Source organism: Leptonychotes weddellii, chromosome 12 (assembly GCF_054177405.1).
Source record: "Leptonychotes weddellii isolate Sample4059 chromosome 12, ASM5417740v2, whole genome shotgun sequence".
NCBI lineage: Eukaryota > Metazoa > Chordata > Mammalia > Carnivora > Phocidae > Leptonychotes > Leptonychotes weddellii.
Window position 1 is genome coordinate 6,809,397 of NC_138380.1, and position 24,731 is coordinate 6,834,127.

Below are 24,731 nucleotides of genomic sequence, written 5' to 3' on the forward strand. Positions count from 1 at the left end.
GCACAAGCAGGGGGAGCAGGGGCAGAGGGAGAGGGAGAAGCAGACTCCCGACTAAGCAGGGAGCCTGACGTGGGGCTCGATCCCAGGACCCTGAGATCATCTCCTGAGCTGAAGGCAGACGCTTCACCAACTGAGCCACCCAGGGGCCCCCCCTGAGTTTTTCTTAAGCCTAAAACTGCTAAAAAATAAAGTCAATTAATTACAAAACTTAAGAAGCCTATAAAATCAAACCTTCAAACTATTAAGCTGCATGACAGTAAGTCACTTGCAAGCCTAGGTCACTTGGTTTGAAATTAGTTCTATGACTTCATATATACCTTATGTTGCTCTTAATTTGGTATTAATAGATTTTAATTAAATAACCTTAGTGTTAAAAAAATGAAAAGATTTTACATGTTTTAGGGTTTGATTCCCATGACTAAAAATAAGAAAAATCTCTAAAAACTTAGTGTCTTAAAAAAGAAGAGTTAGGCCCCCCAAATTAATTCATGCATCGATTTGTGTTGAAACTATATTTATCTGAATGACTTGTCTTTCCTCCCCAGCTCCTACTGCACTTCCCATATGAACAAGGATTCTGAATCTAAATCTTTCTGTGGAGGGGAAGAAGAGAGGAGGGCACAGTGTTACCAGAGACCCATAGGATCCCCATTTTGAAATGTCAAGTAAAAATACTGTCTCCCTCCCACCAGGCCTTTGCTCTTTCATAAAACAAACACGGACAATCAACAGTTAGAGCTGCACAGAAAGACCTGCCCTGAAATCCGGGCTCCACCATGGACGAGCGATCTGACTCGGGACCTGTCACTTTAAATTCTCCGGGACTCTCCCCTCATGTATCAAGTGGAGATTTAAGTAGGTACTTACCCGCAAGGTGAATTTACTAAGCTCTCAAGCAGACAGTGCTCCCTGTTTTATCTGTCTGGTTACTGTAGATGAGACCGAAAGCAGGCCCTGAACTAAAGTTGACTCTAGTGATGGAGAAAAATGAAATAGGGATTCCTTTCTGAATTAACGACTTCGCTTCACCCCCTGAGTTCACACTTCAAATGTTAATTCCTCATGGATAATAAAGATGGGATCAGAGTTTGAGAATGAATTCACCTGGGCAGAGAGGTGTGAATTATGAATTAAAAATCATCGACAATTTCTTTAAGAAGATTAGCTCTCTCTTAGATAAGCACACTTTATTGTTTTTAACAGCTATATATAAGAGCAGGAAAAAAATCTTATTAGGCCACAGAGTCTATCTATCTTATTTCCAGAGCATGGAGGTGACACATTCAAAATCCAGCCATGTTTGCTGTCAGGAAACATTAAAAGTCATAGGAAATATCTGTTGTAAACATTTAATGCTTCTTTCTGGGGTAGCCAAAGCAAACATTGAACGTTGAAACAGAAAACCCAGCAAACATTTTTCTATGGCTTCTCTGTCCTCTGTCAGTGGTTCCAGAAAAGTCTGCGAGGAGGCCAGACTTCCCGAACGTGGTTATGAAGCTGGGGGAGAAATCTCCAAAGTACTGACTTCCTGGCCAACTCTGCTCCCGTCCACTCTTCCTGGCGTTTTCCTATTTTCTCTTTCCCAGGATTCAAATAAAGTGTGACCCAATTTCATCTCATTGTGTTTACCTTCAAGGCCTCCAAGGTTTAACTTGAAGGTCCTCAGCAAGATTATGCAAGGGATCTTTGTCATCCAGACTCCTTTCCCCAAAACATGCTATATTCTCCTTCCCGGGGTCCCAAGATGCCGCGATGCCGAGTGGCAGCTAATCTGTGTGTGGCAGGAGACACCGTGAGATGTTGCAGCCCCAGAGGGGAAGATCAAGGCCCCCTGTGTAATGCCAGTTGGACTTGTTACCCTACTTCACTGAGTAATAACGACTCTCATCTTAACTTCTGTGGGTATCAGACGTGACAACAGTTATGCACACGCCTTTAAAACTGCCAGGTGCTGCATGAATACAATGTATGATCTTATTTACGTGACAGGGAGTTAAAAACCATACGGTGGGTTCTCATTATTCACAGCAGTTATGTTCTATAGAGTCACCGTGAGCACGGGATTGGTGAACACTGGACTATTGCTCCTAGGGGAAATACACGGTTAGGTTCCTGAGAGCCTCTGGTCACATTTCATCACCCAATCCATACGTGACCTTGTTCTAGATGTGTGTTTGTTAAAGACACCTTATTGACTATATATTGTTGATCCATTAGCATTGAACTCCTAGCCAACAGTGCTAAAACTTAATGCTTACCAATGAAGCCTATCTAACACGCATATTTTATCTGGAAAACACATCACGGCCGCCTTGCTTGGGAGCAACAGCATTTCAGTACTACAGTTAGGTGACATTAAACAGTGAAATCACCAATTAAAAAAAAAAAAAACCTCATAAAAATGCAAAAAAAACAGATGGCACTAAATAGACCAGAAAAATGAGTTGTTAAGAGCGTGAGAGCGGAAATGAGAAGGAAATGTTGCTTTATTCCATCCATCTTGGCTGGGAATGTGTGCTCTGTCCTGCTCATGTTTGCAAAGGACCGCAAAAGTGCCACGATCACTCCTTTCGGGTTGTAAATTTTAACAAGTAGGTGAACTCCCAAATATGAAATCTCTGAATAATGAGGATTGACTGTATGTATACAAGAAATTAAATTTTTTCTGTCTTCTGGAATACTTTTGGGTATTATAATAAGAGGAATTTTGGCTTTCACAATGTTTGTTTATTTAGAAATAATTGGGTATACACATGTATGCTGTGTGTCAGAGACAGGTGATTTGGGGCAGAAATAGGTCCCCTGTTTCTGACAGTCTGGTTTGAGCAGATACTAAACATATCATGAATTTGTTTTCTCACTGCATTTTAATGATAAATGCCTTTTTGGGGTTGTTTCTGTTAATGAAAAATTAACTTTGGAAAACAAGACAGAGAGATGATGGTACCAATGTGTTTTCCACTGAAATTTCTCAAAGTTTTCACTGCTTATTTTATTCTTTGTTGTTGTTGTTATTTTTTTTTTTAATAATAACTGGGTATTAAGGTCAGCCCTTCATTTTTATAAATTGAAAATCAAAGATCAGATGTAATAACACTTTCCATGATGGATTGAGCACTTACAGTGTGCAAGGCTCTGTGACAGGCCCTTTACATTCCCGGTACCATTTCTAATCTTCACAACAAAGCGTATGCCATGCGGGGGTACCACTATTAGGAAACTGAAGCTCAGATATGCAGAAAACCTGCTGAGGCTCTTTAGCAGGTGGGACAGCTGGGATCCCAGGTGTCTGACACCACAGTCTGTGCTCTTAACCTTCACTCCATGTAATCTCCTCTTCCAGTCTACACTTTGTTAAAAGATTTGCTTTTGTAGCTGTTTTATCTTGATATCTTGTGTGTCTTTGGGTCATAATGATGTAATTATTAATCACACTTGTTTAAGACACATTTGAGCGACAAGCCAAGATGATTATGATATTGATGGTGTTAGGGTATTAAATCAGCTTGTTATGTGACCTTGGCCCAATGACTTCACCTTTGTGGGCATCGTTTTCCTCAGCTGTGATATGACAAAGTTTAAATAAATTATTCCTTAGGGCCTCCTATGATTCTACAGAGGTAATAATAATAATGAAAAAAATCCCAATACATTTCTAAGAATGACAGTTGAAGGCAATTAAAAAATAATGAGAAACTAACCTTAAACTATAAGTCACTGGGCAGATTCCTTCCATGTAGATTTCCTTCAGCCTGGAGGAGATCTTGGACATTAAGACAATGCTAAATTTTCTTTCCGACATGAAAAATTAGATGTAATTGCTTCTCTTCAATTTTAATATTACTTCTCACCGATCACTTAAACAAGGTCTCTCATCAGTGTTTTACTTCTTCTTTAATCATTATAATAAAAGCCAAAGGCAACTAAGCAGAAATTTCAATTAACTATTTGCCATTTGTTCATTTATCAATTCTGCCACATTCCACTCTTTGGACGTGGACATAAATCACAGGGGGATAAGTTGCTCTCAGGGCCTCTCTCTGAAAGCAGTGGCCGGGAGGTCAATGTACTACATTTTCCTCTGTCTCCATTTCTAGAAATGCATTAGTCATCCCTTCAATAGCGACTCTAGGAGAATGATGGAATTCCAAGTGGTAAATCAGTATTTCATTCCTGTATGTTTCCTAATCTTCAGTGGCAGTGGCAGGAGAGTTGAGAGTGAACAGGAGAGATGCTGGTGCAGTCATCTCATGTCCTCCCTGTGTGTGGACCACCCTCCTGCTGCGTCCAGGGAGCTAGCACCTGGTGGACTACCCACCATCCCAGAGATAAATGACTCCAGAGAATACCATGGACTAGGTCTTGCTTTACTTCTATTACTTTTTAAACATTGAAACTTGTATTGAGGTAGTTGTAAAATCGCATGTTGTACTAAATGATACAGGAAGTTCCCTGGTATATTTTGCCCAGTTTTTCCAAAGGAAACATTTTGCAAAACTATAGGAGAATGTCACAATCAGGATGCTGAGATGGATATAATTCACTGATTGTATGTGTATCATTTGTGTGTGTGTAGAAATTGTAAAATTCTTTTTTTTTTAAAAAGATTTACTCATTGTGAGAGAGAGAGAGAGAGAGAGAGAAAGAGAGAGAATGTGTGAGCAGGGGGAGGGGCAGAGGGAGACAGGCAGACTCTCTGCTGAGTAGGGAGCCAGATACGGGGCTTGATCCCAGGACCCTTAGATCATGACCTGAGCCAAAATCAACAGTCAGATGCTTAACTGACCGAGCCACCCAGGTGCCCCCAAATTGTAAAATTCTATACAATTTTATACCTGTGTAGGTTTGTGTATTCACCACCACAGTCAAGATCATGAATAATTCCAACAATTCCTAAGAATTCCTCATGTTACCCTTTTATACCACCTCAGACCCTCTTCCCTTCTGCCCCTGTCACTAACCACCAGCAACCAGTAATCTGTCCTCCATTTGTAAAATATTATCATTTCAAAAATGTCATGTAAATGGACTCACTAGGTATGAACCTTCTGGGATTGGCTTTTTCCCCTCAGTATAATTCCCTAGAGATCCATCTAAATTGTTTTGTGTATCAATAGTTTGTTCCTTTCATTACTTAGTGCATGTTCCCTTCCATGGTATGGAGATAACACTTGTGTTGTTTCTCATTGGAACCATCTTCTTTTCTCTTTTGCCTTTCTGAGTGATGACCCATGACCTAGGCAACACTCATCTGCCTGCAGAGGGAATAGGGGGCAGAGATGGGAGAAGGTGGGATTTGCTTCAGGAAGTGCTCATTTTCTGCAGCAGAGGACCACACCTCAATGGAATAGTCCTGAATGTGTCCAACATGAAAGTCTTAATTTTATCCCCCAGTCCCAAAACTTTTTGTCTCCCAGTGTTGCCCTCAGTAAATGGCACCACCATTTACCCACCTATTCAGGCCAAAAACTGGAGGAATCTTCTTTGATATCTCTTCCCTTCACCTACCACAGCTGATCCATCACCAAATCCTATGCGCGTAGAATATATTCTTATTCCAAATATTTCTCCATTGCTACCACCACAATGGCTTTGGTGCAGGGATCACCCTCTTTCACCTAGATTCTACAACTGGAATTTGACTGGTCTCCTGTGTCCATCTTGCCTTTCTCTTCTTCTGCTGCCCAACCGCTACAGTTAATATGGTAGCTTCTAATACATAAATCAGATCAAAGTCTTCTGCTTCCCATCTCACTTACAATAAAAGGCAGACTCTCCACAATGGTCTACAGTCTGCACTATCCAGCTGCTGGCCAGCCCTCTAGCTTCAGGTATCCCCTACCACTCTGTCCCATCCTTACTGTGGTCCAGCCACACCACCTTTCTTGCTGTTCCTTGAACAAGTCCAGCATGTCTCTACCTAACCTCCCAGCCTCTGCATTGCCCCTCATGCTTCCTGGGATGCTTTCCCTCCAGGGGCCAACACATCGCCCTCCCTGGCATCATCAGGCCTCTGCTTAAATGCAAGCTCCTCCAACAGGACTTCCCAGCCAGCCTAACACTCTCTACTGCTAAGCCCCCTTTATTCTTCTTGATAGCATTGATCACTAGCTAACATCTTACCAGACAGTTATCTTCTCCTTCTTTGTCCACGCCTATTAGAATATATGCTTCATAAAGGCAAGGACTTTGCTGTTTTATTCATTGTTCTATCCCTATCACCTGGTATATATAAACACTCAACATACTTTTGGGTGAATAAATGATTTCCCCCAATTCCTTTACTCATACCTTTTAACCCATCAAGGACAAAGCAGGTCATAGAGTTTCCTGTGATAGAGACAGTACCCACTTGTCTAGCTAACACGGGGAAGACAGGAGGCTATTTCTTAGTTGTAGAGAATTTGATGAAAGGGAATGTGGTAGATTGTGTTAATGTCCCTAGTTCTTCCTCCACTGGGTCTGTGCCCCTGCTATGTCACTTTGCTTTTCTTCCTATGAAGAAGCAGAGTCTTTCCCCTCTCCTCAACTCTGGATAGGCCCTATGACTTCCTTAGAGGGTGTGGCAAGACCAAAGGCTTGAAACGTGCTTGCACGAGTGGGCTTGCACTCTTGTGCCTCTGTTGTTGGCTCCGGTGAGTATGCCCATGTTAACTACATGATCCCAGGAGAAAGGTGACAGTTGTACCACAGAGACCCTCAGCCCTTAGCTGACCCACACATTAGTGAGAAAAAATGATTGTTGTTTTAAGCCAGTGTGTTTTGGAATTGTTTATTACATGGCATTTTTTTTTTCTTTTGTCAATAGCTACAGGACACAGGAAGTAAAAGCAAGGTGTTTGTTGTTGTTGTTGTTTAAAGCCTGAAGTGAAATAAGTCAAGCAGAGAAAATCAATTATCATGTGGTTTCACTTATTTGTGGAACATAACGAATAGCAGGGAGGACATTAGGAGAAGGAAGGGAAAAATGAAGGGGGAAATCGGAGGGAGAGACGAACCATGAGAGAATATGACCTCTGAGAAACAAACTGAGGGTTCTAGAGGGGAGGGTGAGGGGGATGGGTTAGCCTGGTAATGCATATTGAGGAGGGCACATTCTGCATGGAGCACTGGGTGTTATATGCAAACAATGAATCATGGAACACTACCTCAGAAACTAATGATGTAATGTATGGTGATTAACATAATAAAATAAAATAAAATAAAAATAATAAAGCCTGAAAGGACTATGAGAGAAAGAAGAGACCCAGAGGGACTAAGCTTTGTCCAGAGAGCAGGGGGTGTGTCTATAAAGGGTTAGGAAGGGGACTGAAGGCAGGGGGCTCGTGTCCTGCTTCCCGATTTGGGGCTCTGGGGGGAGACTGTCATGTAGGGGGTCTTGCAACAACATGCGGCAACCCAGCCTCATTAAGAGAGGGAAGAAGAGTGAGACAGCAGCCCCTCAGTCTTATGAGGAGGGGGCTCTGAGATAAAACCAACGATTTACCACGGAGGCTGCCTTGGGGTGCTGACATCTGCCATGGGGAAGATGAAGGACATGACAGAGACTAGGGGTCTGTCTCAAGGGAGAGCTGAGGGGACAGAAGGAGGCAAAGGGAGCAAGGGTGGGTGCTCCTTGGAGCACTGCACGAGTCAGACGGGGACTCTAAGTTCCCCGACCACTGATTTTACCATCAGGATGCTGGGCTGGAGGCCAGCAGATGGCAGGTCATGTGAACCCAAGGAAGGACAGCATGACCCTGGGACCTCCCTGTGATGGTGTCAGACACACACTTAAGCTGCCACATCCTGCTGCCCATCCCCATCTGTATTCTACATACCTGGTCACCATCTTCTAGAAGGAAAGCAGGGGATGGGAAGGCCACTGGAGAGACTGAACATTTTTATTCCAGAGGGACAGAGCACAACCAGAAGGGACTGTTGAAATAATCAAGCCGGATTCGACTGTAAGCTAGACCGGGCTTTCGTTTATTTGCCCTTGTTATCCAGACGGAATATCAGATTATCATAGACAAACGAAGACGTTGCATTTCCTCGGCATGCCCAAGTTGTTGGTGCATCACAACGTGCAATCCTGTTATAGACATAGCAGCCTCCCGCTTGCCATCCTGTAGCCTCTCACTCGACTCCTTGGAGCATTTTCACCCTGTAGGTGATGTTATTTTTCTAAAGTGTCAATCTGGTCAGCTTATTCTCCTGATGAAAAACAAAAAATCCTTCCATGACACCTTTTTGCTCCCAAGGTAACATTAAAACCTTAACATGGCTTGTAAATAAATCCTCAATATGCAGACACAGCCAGGGCCCTGCCTTACGCCTCTACACTCACCCCTGACTCCAAAGACCAAGGCTGGGGATCCCCATGCTCTGAGCTTTCTTCTGCCTGGGGAGCAGGGGGGGCAGGAACTGCTGGGGAGTTCAGGCTCTCGGAAGCAGCCCTCGCCTGCGCAGACGGACAGGAGGAGGCGCAATGCTCTGGCTTCCTCCTGCATCAGGGAGATAGCGAGGCGGCTTGTGAACAGCCTCCCACAGTTCCCTACCGGTCCTGAGCTCCCACTGCCCACATGGTGAGTAGCTTGATGGCGCTCCATTCCTTCCCCTGTTTCATTTCGCCACTGCTCTACTAATATGCCCTGGGATCTGCTCCCAAATAAACTTGTATTCAAACGCTCATCTCCTCATCTTCTTGCAACTACACCCCCCTGGAGGCATCTCCTTTTCCTGGACCAAGGCTGGGTCTCTGATCTCAAGTGCTCCTGTCGGACGAACCCAAAACAAGATGGGTGATAACCTAGTTCAATCCCCACTGGGTCACATTTTTATTTATTTTTATTTTTAAGATTTTTATTTATTTATTTGTGTGAGAGAGAGAGTGCACAAGCAGAGGGAGAAGCAGGGTCCCCACTGAGCAAAGAGCCCAATGTGGGATTTGATCCTGGGACCCTAGGATCATGACCTGAGCCGAAGGCAGATGCTTAACTGACTGAACCACCCAGGTGTCCCCTGGGTCACATTTTTAGAGTGAACCTGGGCATTGCTAATAATTTGCTCTCGTCTTGGCAGTAGGAAATTGGGACTGTCCTGGGCAAATGAGAACATTTGGACCCATTCATAAAGCTTGTCTTAGTCTGCACCTGTTTACTGCTGCTGTGTTTTTATCCTCATCATACACGTTAGTTTCAACCACTCTGAAAGAAACCTGCAAACTTCCCTCATAGCACACTGGGTTTCCCAAGATGGTCACAACCATACCTCCCATCCCACTTTTTCCTCTGCAGTGGGAACTTGTCACGAAACCATCAAGAAGTAGAGTCTGCATCTCCTTTCCTGGAATATGGGCTGGAGTCCAGATTTTGACCAACAACTTGAGGGAAAAGGGATGTGAGTAACTTCTGAGGCAGGGTCTTAGGGATCTCTAGCTTGCACCTTTACTTTTTGGAATGCCCCTTCTAGCGCCTGCCATCATGCAGGGAGCACGCGCGAGCAACCATGACACGGAGCCAGTGTGGGAGAACTGAGGCCTCTGGCCGACAGCCTCTGCTAGACTCCTGGAGCCACGTGGGTGAGGCCACTTTGGATCATCAAGTCATGTTAACACCTTGTCGGAGACCACATCAAGCAGAAGAGACATCCAGTGAGGCCACAGAATTACTGCATGCAATAATGAAGTATTATTCAAGCCACAAAGTTCTGAGTAGGTTGTTGTAGAGCAACAGAGAATTGGAAAAGTCCTCCTCTTTCTGCCCTCTCCTCCACCCCATTCCTTTGCCCAGACAATTCTAACTTCTTACTCGGGTCTCAGCTTCTATGCCGCTTCCTCTGGTATGCCTTCCCTGTCTCCTGGACCGGGTGAAGTGCCCTTCCTACTTGCTCCCAAAGGATCCTACGCTCCCATCTTCCGTTTACCTTGCCATTGTGTCCTTCCACTTCTAATTCCTTCCATTGTCTTCTCCTCTCTTCCTGTTAGAACTCAAGCCCTCTAAAGGCAGCAACCGTGCCTGTCTTGAACACCGCTGGTGTATCAGTGGCATATAAATGCCTGGCATATGACAAGTGATCACTACATACTTGCCAAATTATGGCTGCATAAAAATAGCTAATGTTTATTACACACATACTATGTGGCAGACCCCGTGCTCTCTCTCAAACATGTATTATTTTGCTGAATCCTGTGAAGTATGGATCATTACTATTCCTCTTTTACACACAGGGGAACAGAATGTGCAAGATGTTAAGTCACGTTGCAAAGTCATACAGTCTGCAAGTCATAAACTAAGAATGAAAACCCAAGTGTGTGATAGCAAAGTTCTGATCTCATCTCTAACCCTTATGCATCAATCAGGATAGGCTAGGTTGTGCCACAGTAACAAAGAGCCCTATAGTCTCAGTAGCTTAAAAAGCAAGAGTTCTTTCTTCTTTCTTTCTTTCTTTCTTTCTTTCTTTCTCTCTCTCTCTCTCTTTCTTTCTTTCTTTCTTTCTTTCTTTCTTTCTTTCTTTCTTTCTTTCTTTCCTTCCTTCCTTCCTTCCTTCCTCCCTCCCTCCCTTCCTTCCTACCTTCCTTCCTTCCTTCCTTGTGCTATGCATTTGTCATGAGTTGACGGGGTTCTCTGTTCATGGTGGTCACAGAGGGCTCCAGGTGATGGAACCACCATGGTCTTCAGGTTTTCCAGTCCCCATGACAAAAGGACAGAAGGACTCTAGAGACTCTTGCACCAGCAATTAAATGTCCTAGCCCAGACATTGTTATGTCTTTTCTACTCAAAACTTTTTGGCCAGAAATATTCAGTGAGCAGCATAATGCCTACCGCAGTATACCACCTCCCCAGCGCATGCAGACAGAAGCATGTCATTTCCTGCGGTGTGTGAAGGCTTTGCCAAAGTTCCAGAAAGTTTTGGAAAGCCCTGGAATAAGGATGTTATATCCAAAGATCATCATATTCACACTTTAGAATATAATGCAAATCATACAATGGCTACCAATAGGTATATCCTCTATCGGAGTTACTTTAAATAATGGCAATTTGGAAAATACTAGGATCTGGGACCAACAAGACTTACAAATCATATTAAATTCAAATGGGTTCACCTTTAATTTTGCCACCACTGACGTTGCCACTGACAAGTAACAATGCTCAGTAAAGCAACAGTTGCCCTGCATCAGTATTTGACTTTCTCCAAACACAGCTTCTCAAACTTACACAGAGGAACTGCTGTCTTTTTATTATAATATAGATCTACTTTACTATGATTTTATATCACTGTGATTTACAGCACTGGCACAAACAGTTAATTTGAAAAAACTAAGAGGGCTCAGAAATACCTTTCTAAAATTAAAATTAAAATGAATATGCCATCCTGAAAACAGAGGCTGTCCGTTACACTAACATACAGTGACATTCTTCTCATCCAACTCGATGCTGCATCCGTAGCACTGAATGATGCATGTCAAGGAGCCCCGAATCGAATTACCCTGTCAGTTCTCACATGGAGGAACTTCTCCACTCTAATACTGCATTTCTCACCTTTTTAAAAAAGAAAGTTACTCCCGTCACAAAGTATACCATTTCAAGGGTTTTTAGGCTTTCTCTAATCTGGTCTCACTCCATCCAGGAAACTCAAAGTACAGAGGAATTTCCAGTGACCCTTTGTTGAATACTCTCAATAATGGAAAGTCCACTGCTTCTAAACTGCAGTCACTCATGTTTTAATGGCGGTAGTTACCAGGAAGTTCTTGGAGGGACTGAAGTCTTGCTCTCGCTAGTCTTCTCTGGTCCTGGTGAGTCAGCCTCCACAAGGTCTCACCTGTCCAGGTAGCAGTTGTCTAAGACCGGAAATGGATTCTCTCATGTCTTTTTAATCGTATCTTAGTATCCCCAGGCCTTCTGATTTTTCCTTTGGGGGGCCTTTTGTTCATCTGGTCTTTTCCTCAGAAGATTAACATCTATCTTAAAATGAGGTGCCTAGGAATAGGCCATGACATCCCGCTGGGGTGTGACTGTACTCTTTGCTCTGGATATGATTCTCTCATTAATGTAGCTCAGTACAGTGCTTATTTAAACATCAATCACCACATAACATTGGCTCATACCAAACTCCCCAGAAATCCAACCTGAATCTTTTTCATGATACCAGGGGTCTTCTGTCTTCCATTTATGTCTGTCTTTTTTTTTTTTCTTCTTTCTTTTTTTGGTTGAATGCAGGAGTTAAGTTTATCTTTATTATATTTCATGCCATTGTTTTAGCCTATCTTTCTAGGCCATCAAGATGCTTTTGACGTTTTTATTTTTATTACCTAGCTTGTTAAATCATCCTTTTATTAGCTATGTGTCATTTGCAAATTTAATAAACAAACTATTTGTATTTTTTCCATTGATAGAAATGTTAAGAAGCGGTGCCTGGGTGGCTCAGTCAGTTAAGTGTCTGCCTTCAGCTCAGGTCATGATTCCAGGGTCCTGGGATGGAGCTCTGCGTCGGGCTTTCTGCTCAGTGGGGAGCCTGCTTCTCCCTCTCTCTCTGCCTGCCGCTCCCCCCTGCTTGTGCTCTCTCTCTCTCTCTCTGTGTGTCAAATAAATAAATAAATAAGAGAAATGTTAAAAAAGAAGTAAACAGAAAATCCTGCTTCAGGCTTCTACTTTCTCTCCCTTGATTTAAAGAGTTTTTGAGATACTCTTAAATCTGTTGCTGAAAATCATATACATAAAGTCAATGACATCACTCAGCTAGTAAATGATATAAAATGGACATAATGACCGCCAATGAAATTTCTACTTTGTGAAACTTTGTTGCTTGTGATTCTGACTTCCTTCTAGAAGGACTGAGAAAGTGAGCAATCCATTCTAAAATTTTGATGTTGGCTGACAGTGATCACATTCTTATTTCTAAATAAATATATTTCTTCCATTCGCTTTAGAAAGATCAAACTTGTCCTTGATTAGGTACTCTTTCTTTCATCCTTTTTATGTGTCCTTTTTCAAGCATTGCTCATCAAAGAGCTCCATGTGAAGTCCTATTATTTATTTAGATCCATCTCCTTTCCCTTCTTTTATAGGATTGTTTTCTGATTAGCAGATGACCCAACTAAAGCAACAGCTGCGGGGTGTCATTCTCTAGGGGGTGTCAAACCTCACTAGAATACATGAGGTATCTGTTTGAAGTTCAGTCTGTCTTTACAGATGAGTATTCACATAGCTGGTGAATGCATATTGGCCGTTTCTCACTGAAATATATGTCGCTTTCAAAGGGGAACTTAAAAAATGCTTCTCACTCATCCTGCTCCTACTAAATGGCCAAATATTTAAGGAATATTGGCTTCAGGATATGGCCAATGATTAGCTTCCCCAAGTGCCCACAAGTCTTTGTGGCCCTCACTGTGACTCCTTTGATTGTATTAACAGAATTTATCTTCAGGGTGTCAGCTCCCCTCCCTGTGTCTTCATCATTCTGAAGATGCAGGTGTTCCTGGGAAGCAATGCATAGCTCTTGGTGTCACACATCTCTCGGTTCAAATCCCACCTCCACCAAAGACCAGCTGGCGGACTGACAGCCAATGGTTCTCAGCTGGTGTTGACATGGCCCTCCCGGGGACATGTGGCAATGTCTGGAGACATTTTTGGCTGTCACAGCTGGGGGGTGCTACTTGGTAGAGGCCGGGATGCTGCTAACTGTCCCATGATGCATAGGACAGCCCCACAACACGGAACTGTCTGACCCAAAATGTCAACAGTGCGGTGCTGGGAAATCCTGCTTCAAGAAAATAATGTAACCTTTCTCAACCATGGTCCCTTCCTCCGTACAATGAGGGTAACAGTGGTCTGGGTGGCACTGGGGGGATTACAGAGAGGACTTGCTTGCAACACCGATCAGAATGACTGGCACAGAGCTGGCATCAAGAAAAGACAATTGTTTTCTTTATTTATGCACCATTTATGTAGGCATTGTGTTGGGTACTTCCTAAGATGTTATTAGCTTAATACTAAGTGAGTAGTTCATTTACTCCACAAATATTTTTTGAGGGCTTTCTATATGCTAGGCACGGATCTGGTTGCTGCGAATTGATTAAAAAAAAAACAACACACAAAAAACCCAAAACAAACAAAAACCACCTGCGAGAACCCAGGCCCTCGGGGTTTCAAGGAATGTGCCCAAGGGTTCAACACTAATGAGAGGCAAGGCCTGGATTCAAATAAAACCAGCTGCTGTGGACCAATGCTTGTGTCCACCCCAAATCCTATGTTGAAATCCTAACCCCGATGTGATGACATTAGGAGGTGGGGACTTTGGGAGGTGATTAGGTCATGAGCGGGGAGCCCCCATGAATGACATTAGTGCCCTTGTAAGAAGGGACAGGAGGGAGCTCGCTTCCTCTTCCCGCATGAGGACACACAGAGAAGTTAGCCACCCACCAACCAGGGAGAAGGACCGGCCAGACACCTGATCTGCTGGCTCCCGGACTTCCCAGCCTTCAGAACCACGAGAAGCATCTGTGGCTTACGCCTCCCGGTGTGTGGTGTTCCGTTAGGGCCGCTGGAGCTAAGAGACCAGCTCTGCCTGATTCCAAAGCCTACATTCTCTGCACTCCATTATTCTCCATTATTATCAGACACCTGCTTTCAGAAACACCAGATTGCAAGGCATGTGAGAGCTGTGGATCTCGCCTCCGGGCTACTTTTATTGACCAGATTAGCATCGTCATCCCACTATCTCACTTCTTCGATGACATGCCTTTTGTTTCTTTCCCCTTTTACTCTTTATTAATTCAACAAATGGTTCTTGAGCACTTGCTACTTGTTAGGAGACAGTGGAATGACAAGTCACCGCCTTGGTCCGTGTGGAGCTCCCAGGCTGGTGTAGATGAGAGTCAGTCTCTGGGAGATGTCCGTGCCCTGGGGACCAGGGGCAGCATCCTACCTTCCTCTTCTGTGCGTGACGCCATGATGCCATGTCCACCTTGGGGTCAGCGACTTCCTTACAGGTGTTCCTATGTTCTTGACATAACTCGTTGCCATGTGCACGGTTAGTTTATGTGCACAGCAAAATTTTCCCCTGGGGCACGGAAAACTCTGGGTGTAACACTCCTATACCTGAGGTTCATGTTATGCATTTCACTTGGCACAGATTTAGAGCCCAGTAAATTCCTAGTTATAGAGGATGTTGCCTTTATGATGCTATTGTTCATGACCTTGAAGGTCCATGCTACATTGTATATGGTAATTTTGCTCAAGTGTGCATTGAATCACATGGCCTGAAATACTGATGAGCCAGACAGTGTTACTTCTAGTGATGGGACTTAGCAATCCCTCAACATTCCTGTCAACACGTGACGTTGTGAGTCTCATAGAGCAATGAAGTCCACTGTTTCAGGTGTGTTCATGGTGGATGTTACTCTAGGAATATCACAGTATAGTGTCTTTGGGACTATCATACCATCATAGTGTTGAGTTTGTTCTGATGGAATGATTACGGCCCCGAAAAGAACACTTAAAATTTTCAATTATTCTTGACTGAATTGTAGGAATGCCTATGGTGAGACGTGGGCACTCACCAGTGTCTCAGGATGTATGACACCACAAATGTCAGGGCTCTCCTCCACTAAATGGCCATTTCTTGCTGCTGATGAATGGCCTCCCTTGACTTCCAGCTGCCTCCCTTCTGGACAAGTTCTTTTGATTTGCTTGAGGCCGTGGACTCTCCTCAAGAGAGACCCACATCAAAACTCCACTTTGCCACATCCTCGTTAAGTAACTTTGGTGACTGGCTCTCTCAACTTGTTTCCTCATCCTACCGAGGAGGATAATCATCACAGGTCTTGCTTCACTGGACGGCTGTGCCATTTAGTTGACACACGTACATGTGGGAATTGTTTGGCACAACGCCCAGAACATAGTAGGTGCGCGTGAATTTCAGCCCTCCTTCCTTTCCCACCTGTCGACTGAGCTAATGCCCCCTTCCCATCTTTCCCCGAGGATGTGGCCTTTTCCTCTGAGGCCCCGTGTGCAGTTCTGCTCATCTGCAGCCTTGCCTGGCGTGTTTCTGCTTCTAGGTCCAGGAATACGTATCCCTCAACCGCTGAACCTCCGCTGCCAAACTTTCCCATCTTTCTTTTTTCATTTCTCAGTCAACTGGCACAGAGATAATGGCTCGGTAGTCAGGAGCACAGACCAAGGGGTCTGCCTGCCTGGGTTCAGGTTTTGGCCCCACCAATTATGAAGTAGGTGGTCTTGGGCAAGATATTGAATCTCTCTGTGCCTCAGTTTTCTCATCTGTAAAATGTAGACAGTCTTGTGTGCTCTTGTCTAATCTTGATGATCTCATAGAATTGCCATGAAGGTTCAATAAGTTCATATATCTAAGGTAGGGCGGAGCTCGGCTTGCAGTAAATCCTATATAAGTGCACATTATTGTTATTTTTATTATAGGTCGGGTCTCCTATTCTCCTAATTATCTACTCCCCCTGCCCCCATCTTTTAAAATGAGCACTTTTTACAATTAATGACATTCTGACCACCACTACTTGCTGGACACGGACGTACCTCCTCCTTGGCCCACACATTACCCACCATCTTACTGTTTTCATTCTTGGCTCACAATATAAGTTCTCATAGTAAAAAAAAAATTCTTTCACTGGCTCTACATCAATCACTTAAAAATATATAACCAATCACACTGGTATTTTAATCTAGACGGTGCTGATCTATGGCAAGAAAAGGGCAAGAGTGATGCTCAGACTAACAATCACGCATGGGGGGGGTGGGTGTTCGCCGCAATTTTCCAATCCTTGTTGGCCTTCTAATTTGCAAATAATATCAGCCGGCTTTTTCAGAGTGAGAGGAAGACAGAACCATGTTGATGTGCTTAGACAAAGTTAAATACTGCTAGTAGGTGGGGGTCTCAAATAAATGAATGAGCAAATTTCACATAGAGAAGCAGGGAGCAGACACTGGTTTTACTTCTGTTTTAGTTTCTATCACACACCAAAGGATGCTGGTCCCATGGCCTTCACCAACATAGAAGACACAACCACCAATCACAATGTGTTTCAGAGGCCAATTACCCCAAAGATGATCTGATGATCTCTTCCGCATCACTGAGAAAACCAACACACCTTCTCTTGTACTGAGGAGGTCTCAGTGACTGAACCCAATGGCAGAAATCGACCTGGTAACTTAAAAATCCAGATTCACATCACCTAACAGAATTCTTACACCAAACATATTCTTACCATACGTTTATACATGAAGCACACAATTCTTACCTATAACTTTTCCTAGAAAGAGCGACTTGGGAGAATTGAACAGTGTGTCAGACGAGCTCGGCAGATGGTAACTCACAGAAGGATAGTGATCAAGCTGCAGGAAGAAAACAAGAGACACTTTTAGAAGAACGTTGCTAACTTGTGCTGGAATCACATCTTTCCAGCAGGATGAGTCCGTCTCAGAACCCTGGGGTCCGGATATCTTCCTTCATCGGTGCGGACTCTCAAATACCAGCCTGAACAAACAGGAAGCCCATCTATTCCTTCTCTGGGCTTATTTGAAAACATTTTGAGCTTGGTAAAGACTCTTTATGAATTGTTCTTCAGCTTATGCAATTTTCTGTGGATAATTTGTCCACATTTTCTGCTGGATTAAGATCCTTGCTCGTTTTTAATAGAGTAAAATCTGCTTGATCCGATCTCCAGCATTAACCCCTGAGATAGAAAATGCTGCATCTTTAACAATGAATTTTCTTTAAGATCCGCTTACTGTCCTGTTGTATTTGCCTTTCCATACCATCAGCTCTCAGACCAATATTGATTTTCAGTATGTATATTCAAATATGAATATATATGTAAATATATATTCAAATGCTGAAATTCAAGTTGGGTAAATATACATGGTGGGTTTGTTGTTTTTTTTTTTTTTGCTTATCAAGAGAGGAGGATGCCCCCACAGGGCAGGGACATTTGAGCCTGGCGGGGACAAAGGCACATTTGCTGTAGCTGGCCTGGTTCCTTCAGAGTGGAGGTGAGTTGGCAGTAAGGGAGGGAAAAATAAGCAGATGGAAAGAGCTGTGGGAGCAATGCACATTACTGATTACATTTCTCAAGTACAAAGTACAAACGCTGGTGTCCCAGAATCAGGGCCTCTCTTGTCCTCTCAGTCCCGACATGGCTTTTTCTGCCTTAGCTGTCTTTTTACAACTGATACAGCCTAGTGGTGTTTCCCTCACTGGGAGCTCCTAGAGTTTTCTGTGCCTCTCTATATCCACCTGTGAAGAATCGCTTTTGTAGCCTTTCGCTTTTCTGCAGTGAGTTTCCTACCTGCTCAGGTAAGCGGCAGGTGAGGTGCGGGTCAGCGGAAACACTGCGTCCCTTCCCAGCACAGGCATGCAAGCAGGGGCTTGCTCAAGGCGGCAGCACACACCCCAGAAACCGGCCCCACTCCCGGGTCCCTGCTAGTAACCGCCAAGATGGGCGAAGCTGCCGGAAGCTAGGCTGCTAGAAAGTGCCGGGAAGTGAGCTAATCTCACTGGCCACGTGGAGAACGAGCCTCTTTGAGGAAGGATCATTCATCATTAATGACTATCTGCACCTGACTCCTGAGGCTGCTTACTAGAAACCTAGAGGTTATTGAGAGCCAGGGTTCAGAGTCAAAGACTCATCACCTCTCAGGAACGTGGGGAGTTCTGACCTGCAGAACCAGTGCTGTGAAATTATTGTGCCCGGGTGCTGGTTCAGCACTGTAACGGAGGTCCAAAAAACACTGTGAAAGCAAACACTGGCATGTTCAACTATAATTCTGATTTTAAGTGCAGCATTAACAAAACCCTTATTCTGTCCAGAGAAGCTTAGATATTTTAAATCTCATGAAGTTGCTGCGCGGGCTGCTGATTAGCTAGCTGCTTTGGCGCCATCTGGTGGCGCATATGGGTAACTGCTGCTGTCCCTCCACTTCTGCGGTCAAAAAAGATAACCATAGAACGCCAACATAATAGGTTACCCTGCAAGCTTCACAGCGATGATCTTCCCCTAGATACTTCTTATACCTTCATCTGTCTTGCTAAAGAACTTAAAAATGGATACAAACAATATATGCTCATTATAGAGAAAATAATAGTATAGATTTGCAGAAAATAACCCATGCCTGGTGATAATTATTATTTTTAAAGATTTTATTTACATATTTGAGAGAGAGAGAGGGAGAGCGTAGAGGGAGAGTGAGAGGGAGAAGCAGACCGTCTGCTAAGCAGAGAGCCTGACGTGGGGCTCGATCCCAGGACCCCAAGATCCTGACCTGAGCCAAAGGCAGACACTTAACCGGCTGAGCCACCCAGGTGCTTCGATAATTAATTTTTTATCAAGTCAACTTTTTAATGTATATTCTTTTGATTTTTTACAACTGGATGGAACCTAACTGCATACATTGTTTTGCACTTACTTTTCATTACTTAAAGATATATTATGAAATTCTGTAATTCAGTAAATAAAAACTACATCATTTGTCATGAATGACTGGTATTCCATTTTATGAATACACTGTACAAATCTTAAAAACTATCAAATTTCGATGTTTAGACTTTAGATTTCTTATGTCTTTTGGCCCAGAGCAGTGCCAAGCACATAGTAGGTCCTCAGTAAAAATGTGTTGACATATGTCCGTGTAACTGGTAAAGCAGGGCACGCAGAGTGAAATCAGTCCTCGGATGCGGCCTGACCCACCTAGTGGGGTTACCTGCTTTTTCCTGAACTGCTTCTATGGATCCAGACCAGACAGACTTTGCTTTTTGGCAGCCATTTGATATCACTGGTACTGAGCTCACAGGAAAATAAAATTCCTACTTTGTCTCCAGAGCTTACTTTCAGCTTTTCCCATTCCTACATATATGCAGTTGAGAACTCGGACCAAAAGCTAACATTTACATTTATTTACAGTAAGTTTGTTTTCTTTTGTTTCAAGGCAAAAGTTTCTTGAATCTTGATTGTCATTTAGAATATCAGGGATCCTACCTGGCTTTGACTGATCTATAAATGTCACGAACACTCCTAAGTCTTAATTCATGCAGGAAGTGAGGTCTGCCCGAGCCACAGGCCCAGAGTGTGATCCCTCTGTGACCATGCAGCCCGGTGACCAGCCCTCTAGACGTGAGATAAGAGGCCCTGAGCACTTCCCCTGCGGCCCCCGTGTTCCAGAGGCCTTCTGTCTCCCACCACACGCACATGCACACACCACCAGCTACCATGCACCTGCTTCCCCACCTGCACCCTGGAGGCTGGCTTATTGCTTGGCCAAATCAGAACCCCTCTGCTCTCTGGACGGCGGAACCACCACACCTTCTCCAACGACACGTCTGAAAGCCTCCATGTTTGTCCTTCAGGGGGCACGCACCTTCAGCTGGGGCGGGGGAGCTCTATGAACTTCGATTGGAGTTTCCTTCTAGCCTAGAGTGTCCCGTTATCGCCATTAATTCTTACATCAAATACCTCATGTTTAACCTACTATGTGGTTTCGATATCTGATTGGACCCAGACAGCTCTCCTAGGAAAGGAGGAAGCGGGCATTGAGCAACTACCGCACGCAAGGCTTGCTAGGCTGTTCCCGTCTTACTTACTAGATATTGGGTAGGTGTTCTCTTCTCTGGTGATGCAAAAAGCATCCGCAGTCAGAAAGAGAGTACGTGGCAGAACCGCATTCTAACCCAGCTACATCAGGCCACAAAGACCAAACGGGAAGCAGCCAGCACAGTCTCCAGAAGGAGCCCAGCCATGGCAACCAGGGAAGGGAGAGGCTCAGTGGCATTTTAAATATTTACATTTGAAGGAGACAATGCAGTCAATCAGATAAGGCAAGAAAAGCACAACCTGAGAAGCCTAAGGGCGTCACACCGCATCATTTCCCTTCTATCGCCAGGTGGCCACCTCTTTCCAGGTGAGCCCCCTCTTTCCACCTGAGCCCCCTCTTTCCACCTGAGCCCGGGTGCATTTGCCATGGTTAAGTGTACTAATTTCAAGGGAGTTTCTTTGGGGTCCAAGTGAGCTATTTTGCTGTACATTTAGCTGGTGGCCATTTCACTGGCAGTTAAGAGGTAATAAGAGATTTGTGTAATGGAGGCCCATTAAAATTAAAGACTGTGACTCCCTGTGCCCTGGGACGACCTTAAGGGAGCACTAATTGGTTCCGCATTTACCACCATACTGACTCAGGCTGTGGTGCGTGTCCTACACACTGAGTCGATCGCTTTAATGTTCGTTCAGGTATTATTTCCCAATTTCGGCTCATTTCCATTTTGAAGCCACCGTTGGCCTTGGCGGAGCTCAAAGGGATTTCAGCAGCCTTGCTGATGTTTTGGGGGCGACATGGAGGAGGCAGGGAAGGAACAGAGAAGAAAGACCGAGCCCGGTGGATTTGGTTGCACCCCAGGAGGGGCCTGCCCCACCTGAGATGAAGCGACACAAAGTACTCATTGCCCCGAGGGCCTGTGTCTGGGGCTCTGGACAAGGGCCTGGGATGTCACACCTCTTTTCCGAATCCTTTGTTTTGGGTAATACAGGGAATTAGCTCAGACACGCTGAACTCCGAGCAGACCATCTTGATGGATGTTTTTATTCCAAGTTGAAGGCTGACCATGAGGAAAGGCCACGGGAAACAGACATCAGGGGTGAAAACAACGATCAGCTCCTCTCAACCCCGCCCCGTCTCTCCCCCTCCCTCCCCACCTGACATTCCCATGCATGTTTGAAGAGCAGGGGCCTTGCCTTTCTCTCCTACCTTAACCTCATCCTGCCTGGGGGTCCACAGACGGGTCCCCGCAGGCCTCAGGCCGTTCAACAGCCAAGAAAGGGAAAGAGCAAGACTCAAGCCCAGCACCAGGGGTTCATTCACTTAAATGTCTTCTGCCTCCTCCTGACTCCAAGTCACTCTGTTCTCGTGAATGGAGAGGACACAGTAAATGTACACGAGGGTGGGAGGCAAAACTGGAGTTTTTGTGGGTCTGTCGCCTGCAATGGGGCTGCGGCCTGTCCTTTCCTGTCCCCTGGCTAGATGGTGACTCCATGAGGATGAGGGCCAAGCCCTACCCACCTCCCTCCCCGGGAGGAGTGGGCTGAGCACGCAGGGAGGGAACACACCGGGAGTCAGAGCCCAGGGAGTAAACTCACCTTTGGACTTGGGGCTGTTTCTTTCCTGCAGCGTAATCTAGTCGACCTCCTGGCCCTTCTATGACCCACATGAAATGGGCCTGTATCATCTGAGGTGCTGAGCACTTACTAAATGAGTCATCACTAGCAGAGCACACGGATGGTCTGCGAGCGCGCGTGTGTGTTTAAGGCACGGGAACCCTCGCTTTTACTTCCACTGGAACTCGGTTCTTCGAGGACAGCTCTATGGATGACCCAGTGACGGGAGCCCCCCCCCCCCGCCCCGAACTTCACAGCCATCAGGTTTGGGTGAGTAGGCCTGACTGCGTCCTTGAAGACGGATGGCTGATCTGTGACTCTGAATCTTTATGCTTTGGGACACTCCGCACTGCTCCCAGAGCCTCTGGGAGTGGACGTTGGCCCACTACTCAGTGTAGCCTGGTCCGGGGACCCCACGGTTGAGAACCACAAGCGCCTCATCGTGGGGGGCAGCATGCCTCTTCCCCACCCCATACTGTCAGGCCATGGGACCATCCCTCCAATTCCAAGAACAACCAGGGATGCAGAAGGTAGGTGGCCCCCTGGGATGCTGATCCGGTCAGAGGTCACACTGCCTTCTACCCGAGTTTGATTTTGGCCTAAACGGCACATAAGCCCCACTTACAGAGATACTTAAAGGGAAGAGAGAGGTCAAGAAACACTCTCCTCTGCAACAGAACCGTGGAATTTGTGAGAAACAGGCAAGCTTTTAGGACTGGTTAGTGATGCATGTCTGCCATGGAGCTGCCTGGGTGTGTTACGCGGCCGCCTCCGTGAATGGGCAGTTAACCGAGTAACTCAGTTATCTGCAGAGACCCAAGCCAGGGAGCCTTCGCCTCTTCAGGACAAGATCAGAGGAGAAGGCGGCATCTTCCTAGAGCCAGGAGAGGGAAAAGCAGAGCGTTCTCTGCTCCCTGTTGCATCTCTGCTCTGACCCTCCTCAACCCCCCTCAGTCCTTTGGACGCACTACGTTGTCTAACCCACGCTTCATTCAGGCTTTGTAGATGCAGATGCTTCTGTTCTCTTTTCACCGGATACAACGAATGATTTCTTAGTCTGGGAATTAGTATCTGACCACTCACTTCTTACTAACCCTCCGCCTCAGCCCCGGGCCCCTACGAGCCGGGCTCAACCACCCCTCCTTAGTCCTTTTCTTGAGTCTGCGTCTGGCTCTGGGATCCTTCTACTCCAAGACAACGCAAAGGAGACCCTGCCTCCCCAGCTAGGAACGATCCAGCTGAATCCGCTGGCCCATTCCTAGAATGGAAAACACCTTGCAAATGGGAGTTGGGGACTCTCTTCAAATATGAGCCAGCTGGCCATGGGGATGCAAAGAGGAGAATAAATGGCTGGTCTTTACTCATTTTCTCTCGTTACTGCTCCACCGTCCCCAACACCTGGTTTGCTAGGGCCTCGTTTCTCTTCTTTGGAGGGTGGGAAGGTGGGAGTCTTGCTCTCCTGTGAAAGTCTCTATGGGGACTCTTCCAGATTTCCAGTGTGAGAGAGGAGGGTGTTCTGCGGGAGGGAGAACAGGGCTGGGAGTCAGGTCCTCACTCTGTCACTCAACAGCGCTGACATTCAACATGTCACAAAGACTCCTTGGACTTCAGTTTCCCCGTTTACACAACAAGGAGGTTGGGCCAGATAATACTTCAGGTTCCTTTGAACAGGTCTCGCTACTCTGGGCCTAACAAGTAGTGTTTTTGCAGAAACACAGGTCCCTGGGGCTTTGAGCAGACCCTTCTGCTAAGACGGGGCTCCCAGGCATCACTATGAGGTGTCCTTCAGCCCATGATTCACAGCAGCTGATCCTAGTGAGGGTGCAGGGCAGGAAGAAGGGCCACCCGGCCTTTATATAAAGCTGGGGCAGGGTTTGCTCATGTTCAGGTCCTAGACCCACACGTCCTAACCAGAGCTGTCTCTGCCATGTGTATGTAAGGTTCTCAGCCAATGTGGCTCCTAATATTCAGCCTTGAGGAGATGCTTATATAAAGGTCAGGTTCGGTTAGGGATTTTTAAGCAGCGAGGCGCCCAGAGACAGCCAGTTCATCTCCACCTCCCCCACACCTGGAGGGGGGGTCCCAGGGAGAGTTAGTGATTTTGCCCAAGTTCACAGACTAGACAAGGTAGCATCAGCCTTGAACCAATATTAATAAACTCACAAGGAAGTTTCTTTTCCAGAAATGCTTAAGGCTTAAGAAATATGGGATTTAAGACACAGATCCTTCCTTGCCGTACGTGTGAGTTATTTCTGTCTCAGAGATGTCAAGAGGTTTTCACTGATGGCTTGATAAGCAATTTTAAAATGAAAGGCATTATAAGTACTTACTGCTGTTGTCCTCACGTCATCGTTACTATGGTGATGTAATTAGCACAATAGATCTGCCTCATGAGGTCCAGTGCAACTGGAATTTTGTGGTATTGATGCAATTAAAAGAATTAGTGAATCCATTAGGTGATTTATGTTTTATATAAAAAATCCCTCAACACTGTAAAAAGGAAAAAAATTAGCTCTCAAATGTTGATCTGCTTCACCTAGCCTAACACTCCACCTACTGGAAAAACACTGAATACTATTTA

At 45.2% G+C, this 24,731-nt stretch overlaps 1 protein-coding gene across 1 annotated transcript in view; it reads right to left on the bottom strand.

The window, feature by feature from the left end:
* The window catches only part of CNTNAP2 (contactin associated protein 2), a 1,739,191-nt gene that overhangs the window by 66,862 nt on the left and 1,647,598 nt on the right, over window positions 1–24,731 (bottom strand). Inside the window, exon 21 of the mRNA XM_081799929.1 lies at window positions 17,252–17,345. Within this exon, the coding sequence (XP_081656055.1) occupies window positions 17,252–17,345 (94 nt within the window). The remainder of the gene's footprint in view (window positions 1–17,251; window positions 17,346–24,731) is intronic.